General features: G+C 36.1%; 1 protein-coding gene across 1 annotated transcript; it reads left to right on the top strand.

Annotated features, from left to right (window-relative positions):
• The first annotated feature begins 4,234 nt into the window (after positions 1 to 4,234).
• Positions 4,235 to 12,155, top strand: LOC146138317 (uncharacterized). The gene is made up of 9 exons (XM_083394567.1): positions 4,235 to 4,595; positions 6,035 to 6,211; positions 6,748 to 6,855; positions 7,289 to 7,509; positions 8,567 to 8,734; positions 9,555 to 9,738; positions 10,039 to 10,150; positions 10,228 to 10,298; positions 10,471 to 12,155. Exons 1-9 carry the CDS (start codon positions 4,235 to 4,237, stop codon positions 10,698 to 10,700), a joined length of 1,632 nt encoding a protein of 543 aa, XP_083250693.1. The 3' UTR covers positions 10,701 to 12,155.
• Positions 12,156 to 12,358: the final 203 nt, after the last annotated feature.

Raw genomic sequence — 12,358 nt, 5'->3', positions numbered from 1 at the left:
TTTTGTTTTGTTCAAACGTAAAACAAAATATTCATTAAGAATATCTAAAAACGTAAAGAAAAAACCCAAAGGCCTGCAAATGTTTGTAAGTTCTTAATTAAGAATATATTAAAAACTTATGTCATTGATGTGCAGAGCCGGCGGCGCAATTACAAGCAACTTGGTACTCCGCTACTATCAAGTTCATTCCTTTAGTGCCACGAAAATGCCCGAAGCAACGCTTTACTTTAAAAACGTCGACGTTATTTTGTCAGGGAAGTATTATTGTGAAGAAAATTACCTCGGAATTATAACGTCTAAGGAATTCACATTGCAAGGTGCCTATGATATTTATTTTGTATAGGGCTGAAAAAAAAGAGACATTTGGTCAGTATTTGGAAAACCCAAGAAATATAGTTTCGAAGTCAAAGTAACACATAAAATAATGTAGTTTCAAATGTGTTTTATTAACAGTTAATATCATTTGGTAATTATTGCTGCAATTCAAAATGTGTAGCACAACTCCAGAATTTTATATTTATTTAAATATATCAGTATATAGAAAACTTTAGTTTACCACCTAGCGTTTACAGTTATACTTATAGTATAGTTTGTGTAAAGTTTGCATCTAAATAATTATTATTATGTTCAATTGTCAGTTACTGCCAATATTTCCTTGTCACCAACGCAGTGGAAAGTGCCAACGTTTCCCGAAAAATTCTCTGTGAACTGTCTGTCATACGGATGGCCTACCCCTACAGCAAGTTGGACTAAGTACTTACACCTTTAGATCCTTTTTTACATGTAACCACTCGTGGAACAGAGATTTAGTGTTGAATACTTTCTGGAATAACCTCATTGAGATTTAAAAGAAAAATTTTAAAAGTTAAACGATACATAACTCTTAGACTTGTACTGACTTGCTTACAAGGAACACATAATTTTTTTTAGAAGCGACAAAACTTCCTTTGTATTCAGAAGTATAATATGTCAAATGATCGAAAGGGGTATCGATATAGTCACTTGGCATACGGTATGGGTTCTAAATCATCTTTACTGATTTATGCACAACAAGTGCGTTTTAGTGTAAGTTGTCTAAGACTGGTGTGCATTTGTTGCTTAATCGCGTCAATTCACTTCCGTTGTGATGGCTCACGCAACCTGCTCAGCGCTCTATCCCAGGGAACCTTGCCTATTTTATCCAGGAACTCAATTTCCGTTGGAACGTCGACTACTGACGCCGTTTACCAAGTGAGTTCGTTGGACGGACACTTTCGTAGAAAGGCCACTCTACACATTGACGCGAAAGGTCTCGACCAGCTGGGAGATTATACATGCACAGCAAGCAGCATCCAGCCTATTTACACCGTTCACTCCACATTTCGAGTGCAAGGTTGTACATATAAAAGAATACTTTAAGTGGCTTGGTTTATTAAATGGAATCACGTAGCGGTAGATTTCGATTTGGGTTTAGGTTTAGGTTATTATAGTTCGACTTACATACGGATGTTGTCTTTAAAAGTTCTATTATAATGTGTTTTTAGGTAGAGGTAAACTTTTGGCGTTAGGCTGAGGTTAGTTTATTGGTTGTGATATGGTTAAGAAAAAAGGTGGGCTCACTTTATGCTATATGTATAGTGTAATTTGTATTGCCTAATATTAGGATATGAGAGTTTGCTGTTCCTAAGAATCCTAACACCTTCACATCAAACACTTTGAGGATAATTTTCCTTAGTTTGTCTAAATTCGGCTTCAAAGCTTCAACTGGATAAGTATAGTAAGCGGTTGGTCAAGAAGAATGTGTTATCAAAAAATAAATAAATAACAGCTAAAGCTCAAATTATAAATGAAACAAAAGTTGTGAAGAGGGCAACATTGCTCGGTTTAATTCATGGTTGTTCGTCTAAATTTGATATAAGTATTTTTCAATAGCGGAAGCTGGCGTGCCCGATCGGCAGTATTTCCAAATCGTATGTTCTACAGCTTTTAAGTACTTCATCGTGCGGAATTTCGTTTAATTTAAACGACTCTATTGTCGCCAGTTTAAAGGGAATTTTATTACAGCGAAGGCCAACATATCGCTATCGAAACAAGCCGTTGCAGTCAAGGAGCTACAAATGTTCAATGTCACCTGTGAGTCTTACGGGCATCCTCTTCCCAGCTTATACTGGACACGGTAAAGTTGGTGAATTAAAGTGTTGTTCTCAAATGGTAACAACAATATTATAGAGGAGGAACAAATGTAATGCCTTGTCTATTATAGGTTCAGCAGTCGGACACTTTTTTCAATCGTTGCGAAACACATTTTTCTATCGCCGAAACATCTTTGTGTCAAAAACACAGCAAATTGAGCTATTGATTTATACAAAAGGGTCAAAGTCTACCAAACGTTATCTCCGTATAACTGCTTTTCTTACAGTTAACAAGTGGGTCAACAATAAACACAATAAAATGTCGATGTTTTTTTAGACTATTCTCTCCTGTAAAAAAACTAGCCATTTATTTTGCCAAAACGGCCAAATTTAGTATCTAGTATTACAAAAAATATAAAAAAACAGTGCGAGTATAATTTAATGTCATTACTTCATTACCTCATTGCACGCAGAACTGTATGTTGTCACATTAATGAAAATGAAAAAGCAAACAACATGTCAATGTCAATGGATTTTCTAAGTTCACTTCAGTCGTTGTTTGCAATTGACTAAACTGGAATTAAGTTTTCTGTAAAAGTTATTTGACTTGCCTATAACAAACAGTTTGTCGTAATACTTTTAAAATTAAGTACTTTAGTTGACTGCAAAAGTGGCATTTGATTACTTTTTTTGCGTAAACCGGTTTGATTTTGATTTTAATACTGTTAGTGATATAACGAGTTCATATTTGTTTTCGTAGTGTCTAGTAATTTATCTGGTAAGTTACTTGCTTGTGTAAAACTGGGTCAGTGACTTAACGTAGGTAAGTATCGACTATGTCTTAAACTGACTTGATATTTGTTGTTTTTATAGTTAACTAGAATTTTATTTTGAAATGAACTTCGTACAACCATACCAAACATAAAACGATAAGTTACAAAACTCATTCCTTATATTAAAAAATTGCTCGAATTCTGGTGCATTTTTTTCGTTTTACGACCCCGTGTTGGGTACAACTTACCTACATTTTGTTGCAGAAACTCCAAGAGCGTAAGCGGTAGCGTAAGCGGTAGCGTTTACGAGATAAAGCGTAATGCGTCGCAATTCAAGGTGCTGGCGATTCTGCGATTTGCTCAAGTCAAATCGGACCAAGCCGGCATCTACGTTTGCCACGCCAGTAACGCAGTCGGCAACCAGGTTCAGACCTCACTACAAAAAACGCTAAACGTGACAGGTACAGAATGTTTAAAATACTTCAACAAATTTTTCCTTGAAATATAAAACCCAACAAGATGACCTTGGAGTTTGGCTGGAATGAAATAAAATATGTTGGAATTTTCCGGAATAGCTTGCTGAAAGCTTCCCAAATAGTTAAACGTCGCTCTCCGACCATAGAACCATAAACCGAGTAGGGATGTCCTACAATATCGGATCGTAACCGGTACCCAATGCCAACTGGCAGTTTCGGTTCTCGTCAGATACTATTGCTGCCGATCCGATGCCAAATTAATATAGAATTCAGTCATAATTTTGCAATCAACGCAGTATTAAAAATTAGTGCTTACGACTGTACGAAAATAAACAAATTCCCGCTATTGCAAAAGTTGAACTAACAACGCGGAATAAAGCACCTTTATTCGTATCAATGTTACCCATATTACTAATTTCAGCTCAGTAATGACGTTATTTGGTATCGAAGCGTATTGCGATGCATTCTATCTAAAATATCGGTTATCAGTGTCGGAACAAATGTCAAGTATCGGGCATCCCTAAATGAAGTAAGGGTGAACTGTTTGGTGTATTTTTGCGAATCCAAATATCTGTATATAGCATTGATTTCTCACACTATGTTCTGTGGATATTTTTGTTTATAAATTTGACAACAATAACCTAATCGTAATACAAATAAGCATGCAAGAAAACTTGGAGATAAGAATGCACATTTTCCATCAGATGACAGACAATATCGACACATCATATTATCACCAAAACTATCCAAAGGTTAACTGGGTTAGACAGATGGGCTCTTAAACAGAAAAAAAACACGCACCAACCGGACTGTTCTCAAACTATGTAAAGCAGGCAGTGTCGTCCTAATTTAAACTTCACCTTCTACTATTAAAATGCCCCACAACGGAAAGGCATGGAAAGAGCTTGTGCAAATAAATATGCGTTCTTCAGTTCAGCCGAGGTTTATCAACGCGACATCAAGACATGGAAGTGTTTTCAGCCAAACCCAAATGTTTAACTGCACTTTTGCGGCCGACCGATCCACCGCCTTTTACTGGGGCATCAACGACCGACCCGTGCCCGACAACAACGCCACGTCACCGACCTACGTCATCAATCACAGGCGTGACAGCGTAGTGACGTCACAGCTGTCGTTGGCCGGAGCGCTAATTTTCGGCGGAAACGCAACGGTGAAGTGCTGGGCGAAAAACCAGGCCGGGACCACCAGAACTAACACGCTGTATATCAATGAAGGTTAGTTTATGTTGGAACAAAGCGAACAAACGTTAAAGCGGACTTAAATAATAATCTGACAGAAAATTGTATGCTATTTTGAGTGTACCTTATAAACCTTTAACTATTACGTTAGATTCGTCGATAAATAACCAATGCCAATAATTGAAAAAAAGGTCTTTCTATAGTTATAAACACAGCAATTAATTTTTTTAGAGATGGCGTAATTTGGTGACATGGCATTTTGATTTCTGTAATCTTTAAAAGTTCCTTTTCCTAGTCCACATATGAAACGAATGAGACGCAATCCGTTTGCGTAAAGCGCAAAAAATATGATCTACACTTATGTACCGGTAGTAAAATTTTCATTTTGAAGGAATGTTAAATAAGATGTATTAGCAACATTCAAAGACGTAATCGATTCGTGCAAAGCTCAAACAAGTTGTATTACTCGATCATCTTGGCACGAATTGCATTTTAAGATGGAGTCTGAAAAACTTGCTAAAACCGCTAACAATTTTATCTGGCTATGGTTGGAAAAAAATGGACTTTAAATAGGGCTGTAATTTTGAATAACAATTTAGGGCGTGTTTATTTAAGGAAATGATGTGCTTTTAAGGAAGTAGAGGTTTATAGGGACATTATACAAATATGAAGCCGGAGTATGCTTTACTTTGCTATCAAGGTTGTGATTTTTATGTACAAAGGCGTTTGGTGAACATTAAAAACATTTCTGCAAGCGATTACCATATCTACATGTATACGTAGTCGAACGTGCAAGTGTTTTGTACTTTGGAATAGCTCAAAACCCGTGCATAGTAGAAATAAATCGGCCTTAAGTTGTTTTAAACCTTCTAAAGTCTTTACGAATATTAGTTTAAAGCAGGGTTGCGGTTGGGTTAACAAAAATCAGATTCCAACTATACCGAGACCGACTGCGGCTAAAAAACTAAACTCGAGTTCCCTTTCCGAGTCATATTTTTTGTCTATTTTACCTGCGCCAGTGCAATACTTTTAGTGCTTCGCCAGTTCTTTAAGAATGGCCAATTTTTATAATATTGTTTTCCCAAAGGCGCCATGCGTTTTATCACAACCCCTCGAAAAAAGTTTTTGCATCTTAAACGATACAATGGAGTTTTTGTTTGTTTTTTGTAAATCGGAAACTGTAATGTAGCTTTTGTAACGAAAGTAGCATCTCTGAAAGCAAAAAAATTAACGATATTATAAACGAACCGCGTGGTCCTTTTAAGGGTATGACGCCACGCTTAGATGTAAATTTGCGAAATCATGTTAAGTTTGCATTGAGGCTTTACGTAATGAGGGAAAGTTTGACGACGTCTCTGACAAAAAGCTGTTCATGGCCTCGAATAAAAATTCTAAATCAGCCCGTGGCACGGGCCACTTCAATTAGCACGGTTCGAAAAAGGTGCCGATTAAAACATTTTGTATGTGTCTTACAGCATTGGCGCTCCACAACAAGCAATACTACGTTGACTACAAAACACAGAGGAACTTCACATCGGCAAAGGCGTTTTGCGAGACGTTAGGCGGAGGTTTGCCGATGGCTGCATTTGCAAATGGCAGCTCGAACATTACCGCGCCTTCCACACAGGTTTGGATACAGCCTACTTATTCCGGTAAGACCATAAGGTATATAGTTTGGCAAAAAGGTTTACACTAGATCAGGCCATATAAGGCTCTTTTTGTGGCGCTGTCTGGCTCTTTTAATGAAATAATCTTGCCTGCAGAAAATCTAAGCTATCGTTTCTTAGTATGATAACAAATAAAACGGCACGCGGCCGCTTTCCTAACTTTACTGTATTTAACACACATAATACCAACTTTTCGGCGCTTTGCGCAAATCCGTTTGTGGGAATCTCTTAGTATCCAAAAGGTCATATTCTTTCAACGGAACCCCGTTTTTAAAGTTGCCCAAACTATTTTTTATGCATAGCATGTTCGTTCCTTTAAGTGAGAGCAAAATAAACGACCCTGCTAAATTTACTATGTTGTGCCAACCTATAACTAGATGTTAAAAAGCATTATATGACTCTGATGGAAATCCAACCACGAAAATATTTAGCTAAAAAGTTTCCCGGATTCTGCACTAGGTTTAAGTAAATATATAAGCTTTACCATGTACTATGCGTAGCAACCTTGTATTTACTGTTAGGTCTCGGCAATGAAACTGTTGGAAATGCGCCTTGTCTGTCTTACGAGAACTCCAGTGTGACTTCAACCGAGTGCAATGCTTATCGCTCGGTTCTGTGCACATTTTCAAGTAAGTGGCTTAAACCATGGATTGAGATTTTTTGCTGCTGCCATAAAACGAACGTGCATTTCTAAAATAAAAAAAAATGGATTGTAAGTGTCGTCAATTTTCCCTGGCTGCAAAGCAACAATCAGTGTTGTCAACAAATAATTTTAAACCCCCAGTGAAGAAAACATTTCATTTCAACCCACGTTAATTGTTCTTAATTCAAGTCAAGTTATTTAAAACTATTACCCAAGTGCAGTTAAGTCAAGTCTTTGACTTAATTCATTACAACAATTGCAATAATGTTATCTTAAATGAAATATAATGCAAAGTATATCATGCATAAATATAAAGTCAATATTGCAAATCTGACCCTTTTATACTGGCGAGAGTATGTTTGTTTTCACCAGGATAACGGTTTTGTTTATTTGTCTTTACCAACCATTGTATACTTAAGTGGTTCGCTTTACGATGGCAAGCGACTGCCATCGAGACAAAATCGTCGTAAAGTGGTTCGATCAGTTAAAATACACGAGGGACTTTGACTTCCAACTGACGGCACAGAACGCCGACAGTTCAGTGACCATCGTTCGAAGTTTCAGCCAACAAGCCCTGCCAGGTCATCAGTATTCGGTCACTCTTGACAATCTGCCAATCAACGAACGGTACCGTTTTATGGTAAGCATATAAAAGTTACATCTTTTCTGGAATTCAAAACCATTGGCAGCAGGTTTTGCTTCGACCACTGTTCCGCCGACGCCTATATAAACAATAAAAACTCAAAGTTGAAAAAGCTGATAAAACCAGCATCAGATATTTTGTTATAGGAATATATATTTATCCTATACTACCATCGTCAGTATGGCTATCTATACCGCTTTTAAATGTTTTTGACTTATAAATTTAAATTCATTTTTACTTTGCAACGTACTGTATATGTATTTTACTTTAGGTATAGGAACTGACGAGGCCAGTATAGGCGAAATATATATTCCTTCAACAAAATATCTGATCCTAGTTTTACTCAGATTTTTAAACTTTGAGTTGTTTGTATTGTGTGAGTTTTTTCAAGTTCGGCGATAACATTTACAAGTATGGGCCATGTATTTCAGCCAAAAGTGAAATAAATTTTTGCGTTATTGTCATGGTTTGCGAAGCATTTTGGCGTTCTATACTTGGTCAAAAGAGTTTGAAACTATATGCTGAATCAAGTGAAGTGAGCCAAAGTCCGATGCTCAAGTTAATTTTGGCCTAATATACTAATAAAGAACAACAAAATATAAAATTTTAACAATGTGGTTGTCTGACACTTGATTTTATATGGATTCCTTCTGCTTACTAATTATCACACTTAGTATGAACATAAAATATTGCGAACGTGTTCATTTGAATTTCGAAAAACGCACTGATTTGTATTTCGATTCATAGTAATTATTCATTGCCGTGCATAAGGTGTTGTTAACGCTTTAGAATCGATATTTTGTCAGTTCACGATTAAGTGCTGTGTTGACAAAACAAATCGTCAAACCATATGAAAATAGTTATTAACATGAGGCGTTTTTATTTTAAACATGAGGCGTTATTTATTTTAAAGAATAGTTGGATTTTGATGCTTAAACCCGCTTTCTGACAATTTCCCAATAAGCCTCTGACTACTATTTAAATCCAAACACCCACCAGTGGAATCCAGGCGTCTGAGCTTCAAGAATTTTTATAACGTCATCTCATTGTGCAGATCCAATTGTTTCCTGCACTCGGGGCTTTACCCGAAGCTACTTCCATAGTTGGATCTACGTCGAACCTTTTCGGCAAGGTTGTAGCGCGACTGTCCATGAAAAGCAAAGTGTGCAAGATTGTGATTACGACGCCAAACTCGATCTTGGCTCTCATTTTGAGCGCTAAGGTTTGTTATGTGCTACAAAATCAGCCTCTTCGAACAATCACTGTGGCTGGGCCGCAGTTCCTTTTATGCCACGTTATACATGCAAAATAAGGTCATAAAGCAGTCTTAAACGCGGTTAATCGTGAAGTATAGTTCCATTTTTATTCATTTTTTGCATTTATGTACCATTACATCAAAACAAATCATTGTGCTTCAAGAGATTCTCAGTTTACCGCGTGAAAACAAAACTTATATTATAAACAGACATTCGAGCGAGCATAAAACCTAAAAGAAATATCCACTTGTCATCGGACATTTAAAAACATTTACCTATTGTCTTGCAATGTAAGGGTGATTTTCAAGGCAAAACTCGTTATATTGTTGAACGTATGCTGCGGGTATTTTATGATTTTTAACTTTACAGCAAGCGAAAATAGTGTGAGAACCACTCTATATGTGTATAAGTCTAGTAGATTATAAAATGAACGTCTTATATAAGTTTATTTTACTTAGTAATCCCCATATGTAAGATATCAGATTACCTATGATGTAAACTTAGATTATTTCTGTTTTGTTTATGAACTATGTTTTTTATGTAGTAAGGTTTTAAAGAAAGAATTCCATTAAAATTCTAAATTATCTGCCATATGTTTTATTGAAGTTACTTGTTTATATGGCAGCCTTCTTAAGTTGGCAATATGTTCTAATTGCTTATTTTTAAGTAGGTACATGCTTTAATTTTTGAATTCCCAATTTTAGTTTCTAAATAAACAACAAAACTTTAAAGAAAATTAAACAAAAAAAGTAGTAACTCTGAACTTCGGTGCACTTTTCCGATAAGCTGACGATGAACCAGACAAAAGATGGTCGCCACAATTTTTCCGAAATTCCGCTGAATGTTTCCGGCCTGATCACTCACGAGGTGGCGCTAGAAGAAGGGCAAAACATCCGAGTTTGGTTTCACCCTTCTACTGCACGTTGCTATGATATCGCCATACCTTTGATTGGAAATTGCTCACGTCCAAGTAAATAACCCTAGATAAGACTTATTTTTTTTAAATTAATATTAAAACTAGATCATATAAGTTTTTTTTAGTTACATTTAGAATTAGCGATAACATTAGTTTTTGTTTAATTTAGATTAGAATTAGAATTATATCATATTTGTTTGTCAAATTAGATTAGAATTAGAATTATATCATATTTCTTTGTCAAATTAGATTAGAATTAGATCATAGAGAATTAGTTTTCTAAAAGTCGATTTAGAATTCCTAATTAGGTCAGATTACTAACGGTATGAACTTTAAACGTTACTTTTTTGTTAGATTCTACAAACAACAATTGGAATCTAAATCAACTGACATTTTACATCTACATCGGATCGGGTGCTGGTGGATTACTCATACTGATTTTGATAGTTGTCTGTATTGTCAAAAGGTATAGTTTGTTACTTTTACCGTTTATCGAAGTTGTCACATTTGAGTAAAGTACATAATTTGAAGTTTGATAAACAGAAACGCCATCTGCTCGTGTTGCCACAAGAAGGCGGTTCTACAAAGTGCTTCCGAACCTGAATCAAATAATGGTGGGTTACCCAAAAGAACCAAAATAACTGGTTAAAAGATAACTTGTCTTGTAGATAAAAATCACGGCATTTTTTTCTAATAAAATTAATATTGTTAGCAAGTGTACCGGTAAAAAAATTTAAAATTTAAGTCAATTCAAAATGAACATAATACCGGCACATACATTCGCAGCCGCCGACGTGCACTTGGTCCCCAAAAAGGACGCCAGCCCTGACCCCAACCCAGACCCCGTGGGTCATTCTAGGCAGCAATACGTCAACACGATCTTCTCCGGCCAGATGCAGGGCGACCAAGCCGAGAAACTACCCAGAGGGGGAAAGCTGGTCAGTGCCCCGGCACCGCGTAACAGGAACAGGTACGCGCGCCCACTACGCAAAACCCACTACGAAAACAGTTGCTGATTCAGGATATATTTGTTATTTTACACGGCGCCTTGATGATCAAAACACTACCATGGCATAATGTAAAACATACTACAAAACGAAGAATAGACCCGCTGAGCGCTAAAGTTTTTTCGTTACCGTATAATGAAGTGGGCAAAAATATAGTTCGACAAGCTCTCAGGACCACATTTGGCTCGTGGATCTCAACCACGCTGAGACAATAGTAATATATTAAGCCACAGGAACTTTAAAAATAAAGTGCAATGAATGTACGGCCATGCGGCCTACAACTATATGATGACACTAAATAACAATGGTTATACGGCAGACATTTGGGCCGTGGCTCACAGTTTGCCGACCACTGCTGTAGGGGCTTCTAAATCTAGGGTTGGACATTCCGTGCTTATTGTAATATTTGTGCTTACATTTTACGTATAATGTTTCAGAAAATTACGAATCTGCTTATTTCTAAGAAACGTTCTTAATTTTAAGTTGTGTGCTTATTTTGTCATAATTTGTTTTCTTATAATTTAGTGATTACTATACTTATCTTGATGCTAAGCACAAATAAGCCCAACTTTGGCACTTTAAACCGATAATTTCCCCAAAAGTCTCTGTAACTATATTTTTTTTATTTTAATTTTGGAGAAATTGTAGTGTTTTTGCGTGATGTAAACGAGTCATTTTGACCTGACCTAAGTCCCAGTCAAGCCACTCATAAAGAACCTCAAGTGCCGGTTCATGTTAAGTTTCGTGGAATAAATAACAAGTCAAGTCCCAGTCCAAGCCGTCGGTTGCCCAAATGAAGTCCAAGTTAAGTAATAGTTATAGTAAGTCAACTCTAAATAAAACGTAAACTATTACCATTTAAACTCGGATTAAGTTAGGTAAGGTCATTTGAAAACAGTGACTTAATTTCACTTAATACAAGTCATTGACTTTGTCGTTACTACACTGGGTTTACCAGTCGGAGAGAACACTTTTGTCACTTAGAGTGTTTTTTTTAGATTTGTATTATAGGCATATTGGTTTGCTTTTAACTCTGCTCCAGGTTTTTGGTGTAAACATTTTTATATTTTCCTTTGATAAAAACAATCCATTATTAGAAGCACTTTTTCATGTTTGTTTGCTTTCTTGTTATATTTACATTTCTTCATTGCATTCTTAGTGCCTTATAGCCTATTATGTGAATTTATTAGCAAAGTTTCTACTAATTTATGAAGTTGATTAAACGATTCTGCAACGCTTTTACGGTTGCATTTCTTTCTATACCAACCTGTTTTGTAACGCAATTTTTTCTTTCTTCGCTTTTTAATGTAGCCTTGTTTGATCCCTAAAGAAAATAATGTTAGTTTTTCAAGAAATGACAAATGTTTATTGGTTATTCAAAACACTGATTTATTTGTGCTTAACAACTACTATTTTGATGTCCTCGCGTTTATAAAAGTTCTAACAAACTCTTGTGTAACTCAAGCAGACCAATCTGTTTATTTTTTTTTTAAGTTTAATATTCATTGATAGTCGGGCCTTTGAAGATGTATGATCGTTTTTATTGTGATGATTTTCTGCAATATTTCGCTTTGTATAAACGATATTTTACTGCAACGGCCTGAAAAGATTTTCTCACGTTATGTGAAAAGTTGGACAAACTATATACAGATTTTCGCTGTAGAGTT

This window comes from Ascidiella aspersa, chromosome 7, assembly GCF_963924565.1.
Source record: "Ascidiella aspersa chromosome 7, kaAscAspe10.2, whole genome shotgun sequence".
In the NCBI taxonomy this organism is placed as follows: Eukaryota; Metazoa; Chordata; class Ascidiacea; order Phlebobranchia; family Ascidiidae; genus Ascidiella; species Ascidiella aspersa.
This window is presented reverse-complemented; position numbering and strand designations above follow the sequence as displayed.